The sequence below is a fragment of the Condylura cristata genome, unplaced genomic scaffold (assembly GCF_000260355.1).
Source record: "Condylura cristata isolate star-nosed mole 26May11 unplaced genomic scaffold, ConCri1.0 scaffold00024, whole genome shotgun sequence".
NCBI classification, from domain to species: Eukaryota; Metazoa; Chordata; class Mammalia; order Eulipotyphla; family Talpidae; genus Condylura; species Condylura cristata.
In genome coordinates this window covers 15,733,919-15,759,508 of record NW_004567125.1, presented here as the reverse complement: position 1 = coordinate 15,759,508, position 25,590 = coordinate 15,733,919, and the positions used below count along the sequence as shown (strand labels likewise).

The 25,590-nt window shown below is 38.1% G+C and overlaps 2 protein-coding genes across 5 annotated transcripts in view; one reads left to right on the top strand and one right to left on the bottom strand.

Annotated features, from left to right (window-relative positions):
• The window catches only part of SCYL3 (SCY1-like 3 (S. cerevisiae)), a 31,547-nt gene extending 25,566 nt beyond the window's left edge, over positions 1-5,981 (top strand). For 3 of the 4 annotated variants that reach the window (XM_012729250.1, XM_012729251.1, XM_004688467.2), the window contains exons 11-14: positions 1,446-1,617; positions 3,513-3,674; positions 4,260-4,927; positions 5,329-5,981. In XM_012729250.1, coding sequence (XP_012584704.1) covers positions 1,446-1,617; positions 3,513-3,674; positions 4,260-4,927; positions 5,329-5,388 — 1,062 coding nt within the window. In that variant the 3' untranslated portion in view covers positions 5,389-5,981. The remainder of the gene's footprint in view (positions 1-1,445; positions 1,618-3,512; positions 3,675-4,259; positions 4,928-5,328) is intronic. The other variant, XM_004688468.2, reaches the window with a different exon arrangement.
• LOC101637009 (chromosome unknown open reading frame, human C1orf112) lies at positions 5,976-25,119 on the bottom strand. The gene is made up of 14 exons (XM_004688116.2): positions 24,977-25,119; positions 24,592-24,721; positions 23,065-23,251; positions 22,200-22,282; positions 19,195-19,246; positions 17,893-17,982; positions 14,352-14,537; positions 12,386-12,508; positions 11,288-11,383; positions 9,744-9,857; positions 8,449-8,553; positions 7,687-7,767; positions 7,123-7,242; positions 5,976-6,294 (listed from the first exon to the last, which is right to left on the bottom strand). Exons 1-14 carry the CDS (start codon positions 25,002-25,004, stop codon positions 6,094-6,096), a joined length of 1,596 nt encoding a protein of 531 aa, XP_004688173.1. The 5' UTR covers positions 25,005-25,119; the 3' UTR covers positions 5,976-6,093.
• Positions 25,120-25,590: the final 471 nt, after the last annotated feature.

Below are 25,590 nucleotides of genomic sequence, written 5' to 3'. Positions count from 1 at the left end.
GCCTTCCTGCAGGGTTACCAGAACTGCCAGAGCAGCCATCTGAAAGTTGGGAACTGAAAGTATCACTTCTGTCACATTCTCTTGGTTAAAGTAAATCAGCCAAGTTTACTGCTGGGCAGATCACTCAGGCTGACCACAGAACCTCACTTGCACTCTACCTCTGAGCACTCAGTGTAGCTGTACCTGAAAATCTGGAAGGAAAAAAAGCCCTCTCACTCAGCAATAGCTGTCATCAGAGATCTCAATTGGCACTGAGGTGAGGTAAAAAAATTATGGTCTGAGTATGTGGAAGGCTGTGAAAGCTCTCTGGCATGATTTCCCCTGTAGAGAAAAAACTCGGTGAGTTTTCATGTGCTAGAAAGTTCACTTAGCAGCAGAGTGAATGGATTGTAGGAAGGAAGATCAGTTAAGATTCAGTTAGAAAACTGCAGCGAAGAGATGACAAGGCTGGGGGAAATGTGGCCATGGTTATGCAAGAAGGTTTTATGGAGGGTGAAGAGACGGGACTCAGTTTCTCACTAGATGCCAGTGGTTTGAGGGTGAAACTGGATTTCTGAGTTGGCGGTGGTAGAATTTAAATCAGTCACTTGCAGTGTTGTCTTGACAGGCCTGGTTTGTTAGCACCTTGGTTTTAGATAATGAGGAAACTGGACAAGACAAATAAAGATTACTTAGTAGGTTGAAATGAGAACTCCCAGCAGGGCTGGGACCAGAACCTGGGATTCTTGACACCTGCAGTGCCCTGCTCTCTCCCCTTACATCTGACTAATGCAGATGATGTTTCAGATCTTCGCCAATTTCTTTCAGTGGCCAGTAACTGGAACCCACTTAAATGAACTAAAAAAGATGTCTGTAAAAGGGACTCACGGCCATGCATCCCTTTCCTCTGCACCTGTTCCATTTTTGAACCAGCTTTCATTGTTTGGTGGGTACATGTGGTTGTTCACAGCTTCCAAGTTTACTATCCTGAGTGTAGGCAAACCAGAGAACCAGTCTCACCAAATTCCAGTGATTCCTTGGCTCAGTTTGGGGCAGGTGTTACATGAAACAAATATAAAGAACATTCCCAAGGTCCTGTCCTAATGAGTAGACTTGAGAAGAGGGCAGGACTGCCCAGGTGATGTTGGGACCTGGAGAGTGGGCCTGAGTGTGCTGTGTGCCTGGTCCTTTGAGTGCAGACAGGGGGTTTACATTGAAACCTTTTAAAGCAATACGGTATAGAGGAATTTTATATTACATCTAGTGTATTTGTTGATTTAATTTGTCAAGCTTTCATGATGAATAGGGAGGGAGAACATTGGCATTTGACAATAGTTAGAACCACTGCATAGGACACAGTTCTAAAACATGAATTCATGTGAGCATGCACAGTTTAATGGCAACAGCTGTTTACAGGAGAGGAAAGACAGGCAGTGTGGTGGTTTAACTTCTTGACTTACTTCTAGGTGTTACTGGGCCTGCGTGATACCAGCGATTCCATTGTGGCAATTACTCTTCACAGCCTGGCAGTGCTGGTCTCTCTACTTGGACCAGAAGTAGTTGTGGGAGGAGAAAGAACCAAGATCTTCAAACGCACTGCTCCAAGTTTCACTAAAACTGTTGACCTTTCCCCAGAAGGTAAGAATAGTGACAACACCTAGCTTTTTAGTGTAAGTATTGTTTAATTATTTGGTATTATATAAGTAATACAGAGCTGTATTCAGTCAAAAGATACAGAAAACAAGCCTTGCTCCTTCTGGGGTTGTAAGTTACCAGCTTTATACTTTAGTGGGAATCCTTTCATCCCTTTCTTGAACCCACAGAAAGCCCCAAGGGTGTAGATTTTACACATGCATAGGACTTTCTTTAAATGGAGAGAAAATACTACACAACAGAGCGCTGCGACTTGCTTTCTCCCATGGCACCTTGTCCCCAGAATGAAGCACACCTGTTTAGACAGCTGCCTTAGGTCACAGGCCTAACTTATCTGTGATGCCTCAATTCTGGATTTTTAGCCACTAGTGGCCTTGTGTATTTCAGCTAAAGAATATTAGTTTCCAAAGAGGTAATTCTTAACACTAGATTGATTCCTATTGGCCTATTAGATGAAAACTGTTAGGTATTTCAAGAAATATGGTGTTCTAGATGGTACTAGAAAGTAGCAATAATTTCTGACTATAGTAATATTTTATCAGTTTTAATATTTATACCACTCCTGCTTTTGCTTTGTATAATCGTGAATAGCAGGAGAAAAGTTTATTAGAAAAACACTTTTCTCTAATTTTACTGCCAAGTTAATTTTGAAAGCAGCACTGGCTTCCTGGAGTTTTGAGCATGCGGTTCCAAGGAGCTTTTGAAGAGGGACATGGAAGAGCACATAGCTTAAGAGTCTGGGGACAGCTTTGCATGTCCAAACACCTGATTTTATTGGATAGAATAGCTACTTCTAGATATTTTATATATGGCCTACCTGGATTATTCTGTGATTTTAATAAGAAACCAAAAAAGCATCAGGTGATGCTATTTTCCTGACAGTTTTGTAAGAGCACAGATCAGGGTCTAACCCCACTGACTTGCTAAGTCAGACTCATGACAGATGGCTGGTGAGCACTGGCTGAGTCCACAGTCCAAGTTTTTAGTCAAGAGTGACCCTTCTTTGTTCATGGTCGGACTTAAAACGACTAATAGAGGCGTGTGACTAAGGGAAGTAAGTCTGCCTAAAGGGAGAGTTGGAAAAGACAATTTAGAAGATTCACTGGCACACTGAAAAAGTAGCCTTCACCGAGAATAGCAAAAGTAAAGCAGCAAGGAGGTGGTGTGCAGAGACCGTGGCTCAGGGTGAGTGCTGTACCTCGGCCACCTCCATAGTGAAGGACAGGAGCTGTTCTTTTGGTCAGTGCCTGCTCTTGATTATGTACATTCTTGTAAACTGAAGACATTTCTTAGAACTATCTCTCAGTTGGAAGTTAAAAATTGTTAAAATGGTATATTTTATAGATATTTAAAGTATACAGTGACCCTAAGTACATTCACATTTGTGTTCTTAAATCACCACTGAAATGTTTTAAAGGCTGCTAACTTTTTTTTAAGATTTATTTATTTGTGCATACAGGCCAGAGGCTCAGGGGTGGCAAGAGGTTTCACCAGAGACAGAGTGGGGAACAGAACAGGCAGATCCACCAAGTACACTGCTGAGGGGAGCAGCGGGCGGGTCAGGAGAGGTCTGCCACGCCATGTGGTCGCCTCCGGGGCAGAGGGGAATTGAACTCATGCGGAAGCGGCTTTAGATTCTCAGTGTAGTGCTTTAACCCGCTGCGCCACCAGGGAGGGCCAGGCTGCTAACTTTTATGTCAAGTGTTCTTAAGGCTCACCTGTACCCACTCCGTGTTAATATAACCTGAATCTTTTTTCAAATACATGGAGAGCTTCTCTCCCTGAAATTCAGAATCTTTATCTATTATATAAACTACTTCTCACCTACCATCTGACAGCAAGAAGCAACTTAACTGCCCCTTTCATTACTGTACCTCCAGACTATCTCTTGCGTGCCATCTGCAGCCAGCATGGTCAGACCCTGCCCAGCCCGGAGAGCCCCTCCTCTAGCTTATTCCCTCAGTGTTTCTCTTCTGGCAACATGCCCTTCAACCGCGAGCAGCACATAGAGCAAGACTGCTACAGTACGCTTTCACGCACAGGTAGAATTATTACATGTATATAGCTTTTCCACTGTTTGGATGAATGTGTTCCTGAGTAATGTTTGATTCTGAAAATTAAAGGCATTTGAACTCTAGGCTGACTTACAACCAACTATGTAGGCAGTTTCACCCCTGTTCCCTTTATAACTGGTGAAAAGAGCAAGTCGACATTACTTGAATTCCTTTCTATCTCAGATACTTTGTTTTGGCACTTCCAAAAAATGGTAGTGGGTAAGTTCTGGCAGATGTGTTCTGACTGCACTTAGGGAAAACTGTTTAAAATGAGCTTTTGTTGGCTCAGCAAACTGATATGAGCACACCACTTTTTCTGGGTATTCATTATTTTGTAGGTAGTTAATGCCGATAAACAGTGTTTGAATATTTAGTAAAGGACTAGATTTCCCCACTTGATTCTATCAATCACAATTTTAAATATTTGGAAGATTTACACACACCTTTGTGATCTCTAGTTTATATAGTACACTAGATATTTATTTCTAAGAAGTTAGACCTGTATATTTCTTACTAGTTAACCTTTCCCTAAATACATTTCATGACAATAATTCTCGTATGTCACCCCTTCAGGAAATCAATTTTCTCATCCTATTAAATTTCCCATGAATGGAATATCAGATGTGAAAAATACCTCAGGAGACAGTGAAAACTTTCCATTATGCTCTAAAAGGTCTGAGGAATGGCCTGACTGGAACGAGCCTGAAGAGCCTGAAAACAAAACTGTCAGCTTACAGGTTTGGCCAACAGAACCTGATACTGCCAAGCCCCCACTCCCTACCCACACTGCAGAGGAGACAACTTGGGACGACTTTGAGTCCAACAGCTTAGATGGCATCAGTGCTGTAAGACCTGTTACCTCAGGGGAGCAAAAGGCTATTCCTGCTCTGCTTCCACTCACCCAAGAGTCCCAGCAATCAAGCCCACCCCAAAAGACTAGTCTTGTACCAAGTGAGGATGACCCAGACAAAACCAAGCCTACAAAAGTATTGTCACAAGAAAGGCACCTTAAAGCGCCATCAGAACTCGGTTTAGGAGAGGAATTTACCATTCAAGTAAGAAAGAAGCCAGTACAAGACCCTGAAATGGACTGGTTTGCTGACATGATCCCAGAAATTAAGCCTTCCACTGCTATTATTATTTTACCTGAACTGAGGACAGAAATGATGGTTCCCAACAAGGATGACATCTCACCAGTGATGCAGTTCTCCTCAAAATTTGCTGCAGTAGAAATGACTGAGGTAAGCATTATTAAATTGCGCTATTACCATATGGATTTCCCATTCAGGGAGAGACTACTGGACACAATTTGTTATGATCCAGTTCCTAGAAAAGTTTTCCTTCTCCAGAAAAATGTAGTGTGATGCTTAGGGCTAAGCATTTAAAAGATCACTTGTTACATTAACATACTTTCTTTCCAACAAAGAATATGGTGCCAATAGAATGATTATTGGACTATGTAGGTCTTATAAAGTGATTTTCTGTTACAGTAATCTTATTTTTCAGCTTCCAGTTTATTTTTTACTTAGCACAAAGAAATATATTCTGGCATCAAAAAGACCAGTATTCCCTTTTTAAAAATTTCTGGTTTTTCAAATGAGGCTACGAGGACTTCTCTAGCTCTCACTTTTTCTTGTTGCAGGGAGACTCTGGAGGCTGGGGAGAAGAAGGGGAGCTCAACTGGGAAGATACTAACTGGTGACAACAGGTGTGAATAAATCTTAGGAAAAAGGATTCCTATAAAAAATGTCAAACTAATACCTCAAAAGCAGGCTCTGCAGACAAGAAAACCCCAAGGCATCCTGTTTTCCTGTGGGAGCTCCTTTTCCAGTCTGTGCCAACTGCAGCATGAGCCCTCGGATGCCTGCCAAGGCCCCGGACAGGGCATGGAGGCGCCTGCCTTTCGCTGGGTCTCCGGAGACCAAGTGGCTGCAGAAAGGCTGGATATACTGCTTTTTTCAGGACAATTCCAGAAGTAGAGAAAATAAATACAAAAATTCAAGCTGATTAGCTTAATTTTGTGCCATTTCTTTAACACTCAAAGTAAGGTCTATTATGAAATATAACTTCCTGAAAAATTTTAGCTATAAAGTATATATAAAAGACTTAAAATTGCTGTGGTTTCCCGGGCAGCTTATTTATTTGTTTACAGTTGTACTGTCTGGAGTGAATGGCCCTGTTGGGACCTGAGCAGTTACTGACTGTTCCATATATTATGTTGTACCAAAGTTCTTAATGAGAAATACCCCCACAATCCTGTTCTCTGAATGTCCAATAAAGGCTATTTTAACTAGATTCAACTTTACAAAAGTTGTTTTATGTGTTGAAGATGTGCAGCCATAATTACATCAATTACAAAAAAAAATTTACGGCAAAAATCATACCCACTTCTAGTGATGGGGTCCATTCAAGTTTTACCCTGCAGCACAACACGTTTAAGCTTCTCCATCCTTTCTTGGAGTGCCTCCATTTCCAGCAGGAGCCAGTCTGGAGCAGGAGACTTGAGGACCAGCACCTCAATGGCCGCCAAGGCCCCTGTGGCCGCTTGCAGTGCTGACCTGTACTCTTCTTCCAATGGGAATGTGTGGCGGGCTTTTTTGGCATGAGGCTGGCAAAGGGGAGAAGTGTGATAAGTAATGACATGATACCCATTCTAAAAACTGAGCACTTTCTTGTAAAAACAAGTTTAATATGTAAATTTTCTTTCAGCCATCACCTCACAAGGGCACCTTATAAAATATGTGAACACATTTTTGCTTTGTCACAATGACTTAGGTGCCACCATTATGGCCCAAGGAAGCTAAGAATTGCTGCCTGATCAAGTAATTTCTAGTGAGTATTCTTTTAAGTATATAACCTTCCCTTAAAGAAAATGAGACTCTTGTGTGAATTTCCTAAATGCATCCAGTTTCCTTTTTAATAACTTGACGAGACTTAACGTCTTTGATTTGGAAGCCAGTACAGTAAACTGTCAGGCTCTCTAACATTGCACTGGGAGGCAAAGGGGCCAAGATGCCTTTTATAATCACTGTTTTTAAAGGGTCATAATTCTTAATTGCTCATTTATCCTACTGATAAAATTATAAGTTTCAAGCATAAAAGTTACTAATATGTTTAAATGTACATAAGTTATAATTAACACCAAATTGGTGTTCAAAACATTCTGAGTATCCTTAGTGGTGGTGGACTGCTTCTGAACTTTAGACAAAATAACGCAAGCTACTGGCTTAATAATTACACAAGGGACTAGAGAAAACATCTGGAAGGTAAGTTAACTGGTTTTCTTCTGTATTTGCAGCATCACTGGCATAAATACATAACTTCTAACCCAAGGTTACTACAAACAATTGTTAAATAGTAATGCCATCTTCTTAATGGGTTGACAACTTTTCAGGGAGAAAAGAAATGTGACTGTTTATTAGTTTCTAATTCATACCTGTAAAGATGACCATTTTACTGCTTCTTCAGTAACTTTAGCCAGGGGCACCAAGAAAATACCCCTTTCTTGTTTCACACGTTCCATTTTAGCAGTTGCAGTTTCATCGACAAAGCCAGTCTGCAAAGAGCATGAAAAGATGAGTGAGCTTCCACACGCCAGCCTTCTCTTCTGGGTCACAAATAGAATGTCTAAGTGCAAAACAATTCTGGTTTAGCCTGTAAGCAAGGTGGACTCATTGTTAATTGTAATTTGGGCAAACTCTGTTCTTTCCCAGCAGAAAAGTTTCATCTTTTCAGAACTGATAGCCTGCTAACCTTTACAAAATGAAAGTTGGTGAAAGCAATATACACGCACAGACTTAATTATCTACTGAATGAGATGCTCAGTCATCCCACTGCCTGAGTTTATCAGCGCCAAACTACAGGCTGAGCAGCTTTACACCTGAGACTTCAAATGGAGTCCCAAATGCTCACTAATAACATGTTTCACCACTTTGCTGAGCACTGTGAAAAATGTAAATTGTTGGTTAACTACTGTATAGATTCTATATAAATGAAATACCTTCTCCAGAAAGGCTACAACTTTCTTCTTAATTTCTTCAGAACTGAGGCACTGAGGAACTATCTCTTCAAGATTTGTCCCCTGTTAAAAGATTAACAAACAAGATTAAATACTTAAACAACCTGCAAAGATAGACGAGTTATAAGAGATCCCTTATTCAAAATTGCTTTTAAAAATACTCTTTAATTTATGCATGCAAGAACTGGGGTATAGGCTAGAGATGCAGGGGATGAGAGGAATCACCAGAGAGTGGGGAGCAGAACAGGCAGATGTAGTGAAACATCACTGTGGGGAACAGCAGGTAAGACTGTCTGTGCCCTGTGGGTCACCTCCCTGGCCCACCAGAAGCTGAACTGCAGTGACTGGAGATAGCTTCATAGCACTGTCTCTAACCCATGCGCCACCGGGGAGGGCCCATAAAAATATTTAGTATCAGCAGGACTGCAAGGCAAGTTGCTGCCACCTCACCAGGACAACACAAATCTGTGTGCACCCCCTAAGGACCCTGTGATAGCATGAATTGAATGGATTACCATCCATTACTGCATGAGTTAGTTTAGATCTGCTTTGATGCTTATGGTGGTTACTATCCACAGAAGCTTAGGAAAATTAGTTCATTTCTCTGTAGCTCTTCATTTTAGTGTATAATGGTAGGTAATGCCTTCAGCAGAAAATTTTATGACTAAGATATAAAAGGAGTTCAATTAATGTGTTTGGAATATCTAAAATGTTCTGGAGATCATTGTTACTGCTTAGTCTTACCTCAGCAAAGTGGGTAAATGCCTCCAAGGCATGTTGTTCAAGCAGCCAGTTGCTGTCAGCTAGTAATAAGGCAAAAATAGAAGATAAGTTGGGCAGAATTTTGTCCTGAAAAGAGAAATAGAGGAAAATCTCAGTAGAGCACATTCAATTTACTTGATGTTGCAAGTTTCTCTAACTTCCTCCCAGTGAACACATGTTAGACCAGATCACTGCTCTTATCCTTCCAATTGCTCTCATTTCTCTCAGATAAAAGATCAGAATCCTTACAGTGGCGTGCCAAGCCCCACTCCCTGAGTTGGCTACTCCAAATCCTGCATGCTGGCTTGCTCAGCTTCAAGATTACTCACAAGTGCCCTCAGTGAGTAGTCCACTGACTATCTAGCTCACTTAAACCATACCCTTATATCCACAGGCTCTCTTTCCCATCACTGCTTTATTTTTCTCCAAAGCACTTCACCCCCCTTAATATATGACATGTATCGCTATTGTGATGACTGACAAGAATTCAGTTTTTCTTTGAATAAATACATCTCATGCAGGAGCTCTAAAATGCCTTACATGCTGATCGACATCAAAATTTCTTCAGGGCTTAACTTTATTCCTGGAATACATAATGTAATTTTTGCTAATAAAATATCTCATGAAACAACTTTAAAACAGTAGTATTCACCTGTGAACAAATGAAAGGGTTCTGCAGAAAACAGCCAGTTAAATTTTTGTCCATGATGGCTTTGTTCTGAATATAGAAATACTTCACTGATGAGCTTACGTATTCCCTCCCATGGAGGTAATAGACAGAACTCAAAGAATGAACTCCTTTTACTGTGAGATAGGTTATGTGTTAAAATTTAGTGAAAGTGTACAGCCAGGTCATAACAGTACACTTGTAAATATCCTTTCCAACATTTTGGAAAATACTGTCTTTCCAGAATGCTTTAATAATAGATATAAAAAAATAACTTCAGTAACCAGATTGCCTTATTAAACATTGTATCTTGTAAGACAACTACGTTTTCAAACCTCCACAGGAGCTTTGTATACTGAAGCCCAGTTAGACTGAGAACCTCTGACTATAGCCAACTTATTTACTTCTATGTCAACATGATTTTACTAGAAGATGACTTTGCTAATACAGACCTTGTTATCTCTCCAACAAAATAGTTTTTTACTAACTTTCATTGTCAATGCTACACAGAAAATCCCCAAATTAAAAGCCTGCAAATTCCTGTCACTTTTTAACAGATTTTGCTTTTTATAACATGGTAACAACAAAATTAATAAGAGTATGCCATTACCTGGGTAGCTTGAGATAATATAAGTTTTCCTAGAGAAGATAGAAAATCCAGCATTGCCAAACGAACATAGTCTGGAGGCTCCAACTTAAGTAGTGAGATCTGCAAAATTATAACCTATAGGGGGAACACCACAAACAGTTACAAATGAAACAAAGAGATTTAACCCCTGAGATTTTGATGGGTTTGTGGGAATGGGAGTCAAAACTCAGCAGCTAAGTACTCCACAAAGCCTAAATCACAGAATTTAAAGAACACAAGTGATTTGAGCTCACTTTACAGTATTCTCCCTACCAAACATGACTGTAGTAGAAGAGGAAAGGCAAAACCCTGTGTTCTTGAAACACTATATAATAACACTCTTCAAATCTTTAAAATGTGTATTTTTCATAAATGACAAGTTCCTTACTTAAAATGGAGATTGACAAGCTTTCTGTTGACCAGATGGTAAATACTTGAGGCTTTGTAGGGACATAGGCATGTCTCCATGCATATATAAACAACTTATAAAATTGTCCATAGTTACTGTGCTGAAAACAGGACAGAATTTAGGCAGATCAGATTTTGCCAACCCCTGACTTTACAGGAACAGTGATACCAAGTCTTTTATAGAGGAATCCATTCCTAAATGATTACATTGAAATCGTACAACTTTAGTTTCCATTTAAAGTGTTGCCTTCATATAACTTCCAATTATTTGCAGTATTCTCATTCTCTAATTTAAAAGTCCACGTAGTGATTAAAGTATAATTAATATTGTTAATGCTAACTTATAACCACAAACCAGGACTACTGAAAACAAGGTATTAGTAGTTTCACTTCCCACCACCATGTACTGTGACTTCTTCCATCTAAAAAGAGCTAGTTTTACATCCTAACAGCTTGTGTGTTTACGTGACCATAAACTTAAGCCAACTCTTTATTTTGGAAATCAAGGCAAGAACCCACTACAAGGCTTCAAAATTACCTCAGACAAGAGCTTAGAACTTCCAAACGGGGAGCCACAAACCTCCTTTTTTAACATCATAAAAAAAGCCTCTGGACAGAATCCAGCTCCGCCCCACCCCATATATGCTGGGGGTCAGAAGGAAAACTCAGTAGTTGGATCAAAACCATTTTATTTTATCCCCCCCCCCAAAAAAAAAGCATTATCTGTAAATCCATTTTGGTCCACATACTCAGAGTTGCTTAGATACCTTTTAATCTGCTGTAACTATAGGTTCAGCATATGAACCATGACCCTAACCTCCAGAATCATTTCTTTAGCAGCTAACATAATAAACAAGATTTGATGGCTCAGTACCAGGGAGGTTAGAAAGAACAGAGAAAGGCTGAATTTCCAGCCAGTTACACTAATCACATTCTGCTAGAAGGGAGGAGACATCCTTGGATAGTAAGTGAATCTGTGATGTTCATTTTTAGTAAAAAAACGATAATGAACAAACTTGGCAATAAGTCATTTAAAAACCATTTCTAGAAAGTTATTTTAAGCCATATAAGTTTAACAACATCCTCAACAAAGTATCAACTTGCTCACTATTTCTTACCTGATTTATCAGCTGAGGATCCAGCATTTGAATGAAAAATCCCAACAGCATAAGTAAAAGGCTGAGTGTCTGCTGAACACAAGGTTGACTTGTTACCTTAAATAAGAAACAAAGTAATTTGAGAAAATTTTAAATGACATGAGACTAGCAACCTTCTAATGAGCATTATTATATAATGGGAGTGGACTAGGACTTTCTACTTATCTTACCTTAAACAACTGATATAATAGTTAGATCTCATTGCCATCACTTAGCCTTGCTGCCCCTTTTTCTTATTTTCTCTAGATCATGTAGTCAGAAAAAAGCAGAGCCATAGTTCAAAGGCACACTTAACTCACATAGAAATCTAATTACTTTTGTCTGCCACTGAAAAGCTTGTATGTTCCTTTGTGTTCTTGAAATTCCATTTCTCTTCTCTATAATTGTTTCCACCATATTGTAAGTTGTATTCCCCAGGAGAGATCCCCAATGAATATATGATTTGTGATACCAGGGGAAAGCACTGCAATAGAGTAATCTGTCATATGTGAAATTTAATGATAAAACAGTAACTGCAAACCACTTCTGTTAGTTTCCAGAAGTGTGAATGCTGCCATTAGCTTTCACTGGCTGGTATAACTAGGCCTTACACTTCTGTTTTGTCAAAGAAAACAAATGTGATATTTAGATTTTTAAAACATATCATTTAAAACTACCATTAATTGACAAATCTAGCTTGACAGACACATCATTCTAAGTCTAGCTCAACCAGCATTTGGTCTTTGGCTTTGCTGAGAAAGAGGAATACAAAAATCACCTGCCCCTGCTACCTCAAAAATTATAGGAGCAGGACGTAATCCAAGAGGAGTAAGCAGGGAAGAGATTTTTCAAACAGCGTCTAACTGGTCCTGAAAATACAATGAATGTCTCTGTCATTTTACTAGCCACTAATATAACTATCACATTCTTACAAAGAACTGGCTGACAGTACAGAGTTCCAATCACAAGTTCTAAATAAGTCACAAGCACCTAAAGATATTTTACTCAAAAGAGAAATTTCAATATTTTTCCTTTCTCAATATTTGTTTGTTCTTGAGAGATGATCAGTGCTTTCCTTACCAGTTTAATGTTCAAAAAGGCCCAAAGCTGGCTTCCAACCTCCATAACTGCAGTTTGTTGTCCACTATCCAGAGTGTCACCAGCAGAATTATACATAGCCAGCAGAGCAGAGAGTACAGAGTTCTAAGAGGGAGAGATGAAGGCAAGGACCTGAGTTTATACACTCGTCTAACAGAGCAAGAGCCCCACTACCTCGCGTTGTTACTAATAACTCTTACCCAGATAAGAGTATATTGCTAATACCCACAGTAATCTTTTCAGCTATTCGTTTAGTGCAGTATATTGTAATGAAACTATTTTTTTCTTACACCCAGGAACATCTGCTTCATTTTTCTGAACAAATCTTTTTCACTTTCAGATAGAAAATAAGACAGATTTAAACGGCATTGCACTTTAATTTATAAGTGGTCAGTATGGCCAAGCTGACTTATAATATTCATCAACTAAAAATTCTATTTACATTATGGACCAAGCAGTTTTTTTAACTTATTAAATTTCTAATAGTTTTATATCTTTAAAATTTCTCAAGAAAACTGCAGTCAATAAGCACATATAAGCTTGAGAATTAGAATTTGAAACTAATCTCTGGATTTACTCTAATCTCTGCCCAAGAATGGGGTTAGCTGAGGTGTAATGTGAAGGCCATGTGAGAATGTAATGATCAATAATAATAGTGCCTTTAATTCATTAAGTTAAATAAGCACACTTAACTTTATATAATTACCACACATCTTTTAAGATTTACTCATTTCCTTTCTCAAATAAGCATCTTGAATGACCTCCCAAGATGAAGTTTTGGTCTTAGATAAGAATTTATTTAAGAAAATAAATGCTTTACTGTGCCCATAAAAGGACAAAAATGCAATGCCTGGCCCTCGGTGGTGGTGCAACAGGTTAAAGCACAGCATTGTGAAGCTATCGCAGCCACTCCAGCACCAGTTCGATCCCTGGCTGGGGAGCTGACCTCTCCTGTCTTGCCCACTCTGCCCTCAACAGTATTTCAGTTGATCCGCCTGTTGTGCTCCCCACCTTGTCTCTGGTGAATCCTCTCACCCCCATATACCTCTGGCCTGTACCCCAGTTCTTATATGCATAAATATTTTTTTTTAAAAAAAGCAATGCCTGAGCAGTTTAACCTACCCAACAAGGTATTTAATAGTTTTCCCAAAATAAAGGCATAAGAAAACTAATTGTGCCAGATGCCATTACATACCAAAGTATCAGAATTCATATTCTCAGTATAGAGATACATGCCCTGAAAAGACCCTGAATTCAAAATTAACTATACAATCCCTTGAATGTCCTGTCCCCACCCTTGCTTGATTTCTCTCCACTTATCCAAAATGATATATTATTTTACTATCCACAGCAAAGTCCATGAAATTAGGAACTTTTGCTTGTTTTTGATCCTGGATTTACAAATCTCCAACTCCTAGAACAGAATTTGGCACTTAACAACATTCAAAATATATTTGTTGAATGAATCAATAAGCAAGTGAATATAATAAAACGAAAATTCAGCTACATATACTATATTCCATTTTTTAAAATCTCAAGTTATATTTCTTTTGAGTTTCCTTTAATCCCATTATTTTAAGAGAAAACATCCTAAATAAGGAGGTATAAAAAGGCTCAGAGTAGTTTTGCAAAAAATGGAGATTTTGTCAATGTCTGCTCTTCATCCAGCTATAGCATGAAAAAAACTGCAAGTAAAGGGCTTCATAGTATGTTTCACTTTATTCCCATGTATCTTGAACTATAAAGCCACCCTTACACAATTTACATCAAGATAATTGTAGTTCTTCATAGATACTTTTACAGTATAGAAATATGAAATACTCTTAGGCTCTAATAATCTGCAGGCAGAAACTGTGTCCAGTATACTACCAAGCCAACCCAGGTGCTAAGACAGTGCTCAATAAACAGTCACTGAATGAACATAAGTCACTCAAAATCATTGCCTTACCAGAGACTCCAGTTCTCCCACAGTGTGGTGGCCGCTCAGCCACCCCCTGCATTGTGCAGTGCCTGTTCTGAAGACCTCGAGTGCAGCCTGTTTCCTGAGCTCCGCAGGTAATGCCTGGAAGGAAATATATTGCCACAGAAACAAATTTTCCTCTTCTTCTGGGGAAAATTTCTGGATAAACTCCACCTGAAATAAATTATTTAAAAAGCAAGAGTAATTAAGTCTGAAGAATGCACAAAAGCTAATAGTTCCCACATTTATGTAATATTGTTTAAAAAGGAACACAAGCGAGCATGAAGTTTTCTTATTCTTAAATGTTTCCAAAATGAAAGACAATTTAAATAGAGCATATACAAATGCACTAAGAACGCTAGTCTTATCAGATATTTTATCATGCTTTCACACAAAAAGTCTATCATCGTCCCAGCATTTGTGTGCTCTTTACCTTGTACAGTTAAGTCAAAAGTAATGTTCCAAAATAAGCCAAAAAGAGTGAGTCAGTCAACTTCTGTGGCTATTATCTAAGCCATCAATAGGACTGAAAAGCAAATGTCCCAGGTTCAGTTTTCCAGTAGGCTACATTTGAAATTAGTTTCAGAAGAGTACTGCACAAGTCCAGAACAGTGTGGTGGGCAAATTGGCAAATACATCCTGCCACTGAGAGGAACAGTTCAAAGTGTGTCAGGTTAACACACACACACAAAATGGTAACTGCTCAGTTAAACTGAGCATTAATATATAAAAGAAAAAAAAAGTTAAAAGTTTTCTTGTGGAAGCCATCATGTACTTATAGCTAAATAAGTATATTCCAATTAGGAAATAATTTAAGGAGCAGAAAAATGCAGTTTACATTGTCCAAAATCTACCTGTTGAATGAAAACTTTTCCATCAAAATATATATAATATTAAGTTTGACAGAAATGATACTGTTATATAGTGTATTTATATTTGAATTTTACATTACAGAAAATATTTAGCTGTCAAAATAAGGGCAAAATCACATGGCCATTTTCTGGGTTAGCTGCTAAAGTAAAAAAAGTAGGGCCTTTGCTGAACTATACTATTATAGAAGCCACTTTATTTGTCAAGCCAAACTATATCACGAAAGCCAAGAGAATTGTGCTAATTGATAAATTGTAGTTCAACATCACCTTTCTTTATAATAAAATCCAATGAGTGAATGAATTGGTTCCCATGCAAAAACAAAAACAATATGCCTTGGGCCACATAAAAGGATAATGGTTGCCAGATTTGTTACAAAGAAGCATTTTACTTACACTCGAGTTTGAAAATCCTGGTATCAATGCAATTTTAAAGATTTAAACTCTACTACTCACAGCAACTCAAAAGGAGTGAAATATGACAGAATATACAGAGACGACATTCCTCCTTAAAACTGAGAGGAAAAAATACACCAATGGGCTTAAAATGCAATAGTAATTTTTACTTTTTAAAAATGGTAGTTCAACTGTTAGTGCAAGAAGGCACATTAAACCTTCTCCTTCATTAAGATAACTCCCCTCCTCCTACTCAGGGGGTCCTTTAACATCTCAAATACCATCAGCTTCCACCACTCCTTTTCCCACAGCACCTCCCAGAAGCGATCTCTAACCTACGAACACCCAACAAGTCTGATTTGTGCCTCGGTATTGGCACAATCATGCACCACCTTTTATTAGAGTTTGTTTTATAATCGTAATTTCTAATAGATTGTTTCTTGAGATGTCATGGTATATAGTACAGTGGTTTCAAAGTTTCTGACTTTATGCAACAAAATACTATTAAAATTTATGAGAAAGTTTTACATGTAAAAACAGTTAACAGTAGAGTTCCCATGGCTAAAGTGGATAGGAAGGCAGAGTCAACACACGACAAAGTAAAGAGGCTCTCAGGACAGCTGCAGGAAGAACATGAAGCAGTGCAGGAACACAGGTTTTAGAATCTGGTCAGGTTTGAATCCTAGCTCAGTCATTTATCGTGGCAAGTCTGGGGAAGTTATTTTCCTCAGTTACTACTGACCTGTAAAACATGAACTTCTCTATCCGACAAGGCTACTGTGGAACTAAATGAGTTAAAGTGCCTGATACAAAGCCTTGCACATACTACAGTCTCAAAAAGCATAGAAAGTTCCTTTTGACTTCCTTTAAGAAAGAGGATCACGTCTGAAGAAAAAAGGAAAAGGGCTAAATAGGAAGCTTTACAGCTTAAAGATACCTTAAAGGAAGAAGACAGAAGGTTAGTGAGGTTCCTTTGGTACCTGGACAACCTCTCAAGGCAGGGAAGCAGACATGGGTGCTTGCGGTTAAGACCCTAATCAGGAAGACTCCTAGGACGTATTGAGCATCCCTCTAAGCCTGGAACTGTCCTAAGTGTTTCACATATATTATTTCTCAGTTCTTAAAAATCTTTCCAAATAGTAATACATATCTGCCACTTTGTAGGCAAATCAGGAAGGATGACTTGCCCAAGGTCCCAGAAAGTTAGGATTCAAATCAAGGTCTAAGGACCAAGGAATTTGTCAAGAACCCCTTCACCAATCTAGTGGTTTCCAAGGTTGGCTCCCTGTCAAAATCATATAGAAATTTACCAAGTGACAAAAACTACCAAGTCTCACAGTACAGCCACCACTCTCTTTATGAGTTAGTCAAGGAACCTGTACTTTTGGAAAGCACCAGGAGCTCCATGTGACCAATCAAGGGAATGCATCGTGCTACCAAGGTCTCGGTACTGGAGCCTCTATCATGGCAGCGCCTGTTTTCCTCACAATAGTAAGAAAAGAAGGCTCGTTATTTTAATTTTCCCCTAGAAGATCAAATTGTTTGATAAATAAGAGACACCATTAAGGGCATAAATAAAAACCTAGCTCTTCAAAATAAGTTAAAGGGGCAAGGAAGATGGGGCCATGTCTTTACATCTTAACTGTATGAGAAGCAATATATATTTCCAGAAAAGAACACTGACTATAGCTCGCAGTGAAGACATTCACAAGAACTCTCTCCTTGGCCAAACTTGAGAGAGAGGTGCTTCTGAGCCCTCTTCTTAAGGACCTTTCACTCTTAGGTTTCAAGTCCAGTTTTAGCAAGAATCCTAAGTCAGTTTTGAGAAGTTTCCCCAGTCTTGTCTATACTTAGCAAGAATGTCATGACTCAATTTAGCCAGAATCATACTCTTAACTCTTGAGTAATTGTTATTCACTCTTCCACCTTGCCCTTTGGCTATCTATCTATCTGTCCATGCGGATTTTATAATTGAGCCCAGTTCTACACTAAGAACACTTCTTTATTGAGTAGTTCCTTAACAAAATTTGTCTTTACAGTTTAAACTACTTTACATAGGGCATTCTGGTTTTTCTTAACAGTACCAAAATCTAAACCCAGCAAAAAGTTGTAAGCACATTAAATATATTGAAAATCCATGCTTAGATCTTGTCAACAATAATACATAAAATGGCAAGGAATGGGACAGGAGAGAAGGTCCACATGAGAGTCTAGATGCCACTCTCAGCTACTGCTGGAAGACATAACAAAGATGATATCCTTGCCTGTTGGGGTGGAGTCATGAAGAAGAAGAGACGCCTCAGTAGTATTGACAGGTTGGTGAGCTGATAACATTCCCCAGGGCAAGACTTTATCTGGGAAGACAGGAGAGAAAGGTAAGATTTGTTAATTTAAAATCAGTTATTTTAAGCTTTTATATAAAAAATTATTAACAATGGTTCTTCCTGAAAGATATTTTTAAATTTTAAGCTTTTTCTTTCATGAACCTAGATTAATTTTATAATAAAACAATTTTGATGTTATACTTAAAAACATCACTTTAGAATTTCTACTTCTAGTTTCTATTTTGATTTGATATTTACTATACCAACTCAAAGATAAGTTATGGAATCTTTAAAGCACAACAATATAGAGGTAGATTTAACAGTAAAAAATTAAATACTCAATGAGATTTTATTAAGCCAATATTCTGGAAATTCGATTCCTATTATAATGAACCATCAGAGCCTTTATTTAAAGGAAAGCTTTTATGTACAGGGGACATTAAACACATAACATAAAACCACCTTTTATCTGTTTTGTGGAATGTAAGTGGGTTAGTACTCCAAATAGCATGAAGCCAGCTGCACTGCACTACACCGGACTTAAAGAGTATGTATAAGTCCATACTACAAATAGTAGGAATACAGTATATACATGGACACAATAGCTCCTCTAGGAAACCAAAGACACATGCACCCTCATAAGAGATAAGAGATATTAAGAGATATCAAAGGCTAGGGTCAAAAAACAAACATGCCATGATCATCTGCTATGGGGCACATTAAACCATCTCAAATTTAAAAGCAAAAGGTCAATGAAAAGATTAAAACCATCATTAAATCCTTTTTTAATTTGTACCCTTTCACTTCTCCCAAAAGACACTCATTACTGGCAAATTTAGTCCCTCTCAAGTCATCCTCACTGAAAATATAAAACAAAATCAAGAGTAAGCTAAGTCATAATAAAATGAGAGAAAGCAATATAAAGTCTTGGTTAACAATATTGTCACTGACAATTATTTCTACCATACATTATATTTCAAGCTTGTTCACAATTAAGTTAGTCTTTCCAATAAGAACATACTAATGGAACCCTAAAAAACTTTGGAACTATGAAACTGTTCCTCAGTTTTACCTTGTTTCTAGTAATCTTTCTCAATATTAGCATTAATGCAGACAAAAGCAATTATCAAAACAATTTAGTTACCATGCTATTTCACCTTTAACAGTCATTCTTTACAATTACCACACCCCAGAGAACTTCTGTGTAAAAGTGGATATTCCAGGCTTTGTAACTCCACTCACCAGATGAGCCACTATGGTAACATGGTGTGCACAGAGGTCAGCACTCCCATAACTGCAATACAGAGAGAAGGCAATCTTTATACATTTATTTATCCAGATATTCAGAAATTAAGATACACTTCCATAAAACAGTAAATATTTTCACTGTAAAATGGAGGTATTTCCATGGCTAAGGAATATTATAATATATAAAACTATCCCAGCAACTACTGCATCTTTTTTTTTTTTTAAAGATTTATTTATTTGTACATACAGAACTGGGGTACAGGCCAGAGGCTCAGGGGCGGTGAGAGACTTCATCAGAGACAGAGTGGGGAGCAGAACAGGCAGATCGACGAAGTACACTGCTGAGGGGAGCAGCGGGCAGATCAGGAGAGGTCTGCCGTGCCCTGTGGGTGGACTCTGGGGTGGGGATCCATCTCATAATGAAGTGGCTTTAGCTTCTCAGTGCAGTGCTTTAACCCTCTGCGCCACCAGGGAGGGCCCAACTACTGCATCTTTGGCATGCCAAAGAGGGAACTTGGTTCCTAATTAAGCAATGTGACATGAAATAAACCCATTTGGGGGGTGGTTTGTAAAAAGACTATTGAGACAGAAGATGATTTTTTTTTTAGACATAGTTTTTTTAATAGACTATTAGGTATCATTTACTTAGTCCAGCAACACAGTAGCAGAATGAACACTCCAGCTTGCTTCCTCCACATAGTCACAACCCAGTCACAAAACAAAATCAACAACCCCTAAAAGACAAAAGGTTGACTATGGCATACAAGAAAATCAACAGTTCAGTGGAAAGATATATGAAACTGTCAACTGGTTAGAGCAACAGCAGGTAATACATGTCAAGGGAGTGCATCTACTGTTCAAAATGCTTCTGCTGTTGTTGACTCAAAAGGCATATGCCCGTATGACAATTTTAAAACTGGATACCACAATGGAGAAGGTGGTGCACAGAGTTGGTGTGCAGGACACAAGTCACAAACCACTGAAGAACTAAGATAGTAAGGGAGAAGGGGATTACTAGCTTGATCCTGATGCTCCTAAACTAGAGCAGATGGTCCCAATCTGCAGATGAGCCTTTGTCTCCTACAAGAGACTAGGATTGCAGCCTGAGGCTGTGATAGTAATAACATCTGCCTTACCCAGGGCCAAAACCCAGAGCAACTGACTGCTCTTACTAACCAGTTTCAGGCCCTGGATGCCAGTAAAAAGAGCAAGTGGCCCAAGGTAACACTACTCAAAAAGCAAAGGAAAAATTTCCACCTGCCGCTGTGTTTCAACTCTGGTCCTCAGGCTAGTGCTACATCGACTGCTCAAGCACAGCCTAGAGTGGAGGTTGGCACAAAAATGCGGGAGACATTGGCCTACAGAAGAGGAATCTCTATGAACACACAACTCAGGTACCCACAGCACTACAGGGAACTTGAACCCAATGCTCACTGGAGGTGACTGTTCAATGTCCTAATGCCCCATGCCGACCCCAGTGCTGTGACCAATTCAACAGGTACAAGGCATTGCTCTGTGAGGTTAACAGTCACGGAAAGATCCTGGAAAAAGTCATTAAGAAAAAAGAAACACCCTCTTACAACCAATAAACACTAATCATGAAGAGACAAAAGGAACATTCCACAAATGTAGCAAAACAACCCAAGAAAAAAGTCTCCATCCAGCAGAACTGCAGATTGTGATTGGTAAGGAGTTTAAAGTAGCAGTTTATAACCATGCTGCCAAATTAAGAAAACAATGGATGATGAAAGACAGCAACACAACAAAGATAGAAAATATAACACTGGCAAGTAGAACTAATGGCTCTAAAAAAATATTAGAGGCAAATTTAAAAAATACAATAGAGGCCCTCCCTGGTGCCACAACGGGTTAGGACACAGCACTGCAAGGCGGCCACAGCCACTTCAGTGCGAGTTCAATCCCCACCCCGGAGGTGATCCACATGCCGCAGGAGACCTCTCCTGACCTGCCCACTGCTCCCCTCTGCAGTGTTATTTCCTTGATCTGCCTGTTCTGCTCCCCTCTCTGTCTCCAGTGAGTCCTCTCACCGCCTCTGCACCTATGGCTTGTACCCCAATTCTATATGCATAAATAAGTCAATCTTAAGAAAGAATGCTTCTACTTAAAAAAAAAAAAAATACAATAGAGGGCATCAATGGTAAATATATGCAAGTAATGGAGAGAAACTAGTGAGCCTGAAAGTACAATAATGAATAATACACAAATGAAACGACAAAGAAGGAAAAGAAAAACTGTTTAAGAGCTCTTTGGGACCTACAGAGTAGTAAAATCTGTGTCATGGGGATCTCTGATGGGGGAAAAAAAAAAGAGAATAGCATAAAAAACTTAAAAGAAGTAACTGCTGAATACTACCTCAAACTGGGAAACAGACATTCTGATCCCAGAAGCCCTAAGAGTTCCAAACAAAATAGTGACAGATACACTCTCAGAGACACATTATGACAAAATAGTTGAAAGCCAATGACAATGACAGAATAGTAAAAGCACTGAAAGATGAGTAACCGATAAGGAAATACCTATTAGACCATCTGTGAGCTTTTCACTGGTAATCTTAGGCAAGAAGGGCATGACAGGAGATACTTGAGTACTCAAAGAAAAAAATTTTCAGCTTAGAATATGCTATCCTGCAAGATTATCACTTAAGAAGGAAAGGTATGAAATATCACTGAAAAGCAAAAATTAGAAGAATATGTCAACATCAAGCCAGGCATAAAGAAGTACTAAAGGGGCTATTATCAAGCAATAAGTAAATAAAGAGGTGAACAAATACCTACCGATAAAATAAAGAGAAGAGGAAAAATGTGCAATAATCTCTGGGGTGAAATGAAGTAGTTATTTTAAAAGAGCTAAGTGTCTGTGTAGGTAAGAAAAAAAAGAGTAATAAATTAAAAATCACAGGGTACCAGTGATACAAAAATAAAATTGCTACCCTCAGCCACATCTACAAATCAATCTGAAAACCAAAAAATATGTTGTACCGAGCAAGGAAGCACCATGCATCCATGGCTAACAGAGAGGTGATCATATTAGCATCCAGCACAGCAGTCAACAGGGCAGACTCCTAAAGAAAACCAGAAAGTTCATGATAAATTCTTATTACTATTACATTCCTCAAAGTTAAAAACAAGGTAACACTATCAGAATCCAAATAACTACTCTCCAGTATATGAAAGAAGTAATACTGCCAGCCCTCAACATTTATTGAGCATCTACTATATTTTAAGCAGGTGCTGAGCTATGTGTATGTGGATTCCAAAGTGGTTTTAAATGTGATAACTTGATCCCTATGATCCACAGAAATTCCCTAAGTAGCCTACCAGCCTACCATCTTTGAAACATATGCAACATATGCCTATGCTCTTGTTTTTGCCTTTAACTATTCCAATACAATATTTAACATGTGCTCACTACATAATATCTTAAATAATGCTGAATCATATAAATTCTAAGAATTTCTTTCCTTCAATCTCCCCAACCTTTTTTCGAATGTGGTTCCACAGACACACATAGCTTCATTATGTCTAAAAGCTGTAGGAGACTTTAAACTATTATTCTTTTCTTAATAAACTGAATCAGGTAAAAACCTACATCTTTTCTCATACTCTATTTACACATTTCTAACAAAAATTTTTCTCAAGTAATTTAGCTAGATATTATAACTGAACGCTAGTGTGTCCTACCTTTTAGGACACAACTGATATAATGATAAATGTTCAAGCTGAGAGAACTACATTTAAAAAGAATATATATTAAGTATTCCCACACTTCCTTCTTTATCACAAATTTCAGTGAAAAGAAAGCCAAAGTGTAACCTTAGCTTAGCCTAACAAGTAGCAAACTTACCAGTTCAGGAAATAATGAGGGATGGAATGAAGCAATAAATGTACACAGATGAACACAGACATGCTGATACAAGGTGACAGCAACCTCAGCTTGCCCTTTACTCTCGACTCCTTGTAAATGAACAGGCAGAGAGAGTTCACCAGAACACTGTTCGAAACTGTAGAAAATGCGTTTGAGTAGAGACGCCCTGCAAGGAAATCAAGAACATTGAACTCAATGTTAAAAATTAGAAACTGGCAGATATACTAACAATATGATATGCAGAGTTATTTTAGCAAAGCAAACTATCACAAGAGGTACATATGAACAACATTTTCTAATATGGGTGAACGTGTTCACATAAAAATAAAATATAGGGCCCTTCCCAGTGGTGCAGTGGGTTAAAGCGCAGCACTGCAAAGGTAGCTGCAGCCACTTCAATGCGAGTCCGATCACAGGCCACGGAGGTGACCCACATGGCAGGGCATACCTTTCCTGTCTTGCCTGCTGCTCCCCTTAGCAGTACATTTCTTCAATCTGCCTGCTCTGTTCCCCACCCTGTCTCTGGTGAATCCTCTCACTGCCCCTGCAACTCTGGCTTGTTACCCCACTTCTGTATGCATAACTAATAAATAAATCTTTTTTAAAAATAAATTATAGTCCCTATTAGAAAAATTCCTTAAAACACAAAAATTTTCCTGAACATTTAAAAAAAGTATATACGAAGTAAAAGACATATTTGCCAAGGAACTTGAGATTAATATAGCACAATGTCTTAATTACATTAGGGTATCATACATAAAATAGAAAATAAGTATTATAGCTCAGATAGGGAGTGGTAATTTTAAGATGATATGGTTTAAGATATTTCAAATTTTAAATAATTAAAAACAAGCAAAATACAAGTAAATAACGAAGACAAAGTATAAGTGGATATGAATAACCATTCTGACAGAAGATATATAGGTGTGTGTGTGTGTGTGTGTGTGTGTATGTAGAAAAGAATGAGGAACAAAAACAGAAGAGAGCAACAAATAGGATGCAATTTAAATACAAAGCTGAGAAGTTCTAGCATGGGAAGCTCTGAGCTGAATTAAAATCCAGCTGGTATTTATACACAAAATGTATTAAAGGAAACGTTGAAAAATTAAAACATCCAAGGAGTAAGAAACTGTAGCCAGTATTGGCACAGAGGATAAATACAAGTGAAATTCCCCAGAAGAAAAATAGAATGCTAACTTCTCTAAGTTACCAAAGCTCATTTTTAAATGTTACTAACTATATATACCTACTTTATTAAACTCAGTGTTTAGAACACTATTAGGCAATACCTTCTAAAACACTCAACAAAATTAAAATATTTTTTAGCATTTGCTATAGTTTTTTTTATACATACATTTATATACAGGTCTTATACTTATCCATTTTAGTAAAACCGCAAAATGTATGATGTCTACACAGTTCATTATTAACCACAATACCTGATTTAACAATAAGGCTTTTTAAGCCATTTGTAATATGAGAGTACATGAATAACTACGATGCTACCTGGTTGTCGCTTCTGCGATCTGGCTTTCCGCACACCACAGGGTCTGCACATCCTCAGGGTGAGAGGGCAGCTTATCCATAATGACAACCAGCAGCAGACACTGTGGGAACTGCAGTTCACATGGCAGTTCTTACAGTAACAGAAACACATTAATTAGTTACAAAAGATTGGTAAAAGCACACTCGCCACGTACTTTCAGCAGAAATCTGCTCTAGGTAAAGAAATTAGAGGTATAATTCCTTTAGTGACAAATTGTTCCAAGAAAAACAAAGTAGAAGGAATTTTAAGTAAAATTTTCAAAAGGATAACACATGAGGAAAATAACTGCCTCTGACACATCATTGTTAATAGTTGATTTAAGATTAAATCTGCTTTAAAGCTTACCTAATTTACTGTCCAAAACCACTTGCATGAAAGGTTGAAACGTGAGAAGCTGACTAATAAGTGGGTCCAGAGTCACTAGGAAAGTGCCTGCAATTTCTTCCTGCTGTGCTTTAGAGATGCTGGCAGCATACAGGCTGGGAGGAAGCTTGCTGAAAGGGAGGAGGGAAATTTAATTAATAGTTAAACCTTCTACTTTTAGCTAGAGTTAAGTATCTAAACTGATATTCTGTAGCAGTGAAGTATGTAAAAAATAGTGTGCATTTTATGAAACAAGTCATGTTACTGAATTACTACCATAATTGTATGAAGATCTATAAACAAAGTAATATGGTTATGAGTCTATAAAATTAAAAGTAATATGGTATAAACAAAGTAATATGGTTATGAGTCCATAAAATTCATCATCTTTGGTATTATTCCAATGTATTTTAGTGTTACCTTTAATACAATAAAAATATGAGTCTCAACTAGTTAAAAACATTACATCTAAAAAGAGTTCTGATAAATTCTGGCTTAACTACCCACATTAAAAGTTGTTTACAAATCAACAGAATGCTGATTTACTTATGAATTAATCCTGGTTTCTCACTCAGAAGCAAGAATTTTATAAGAAC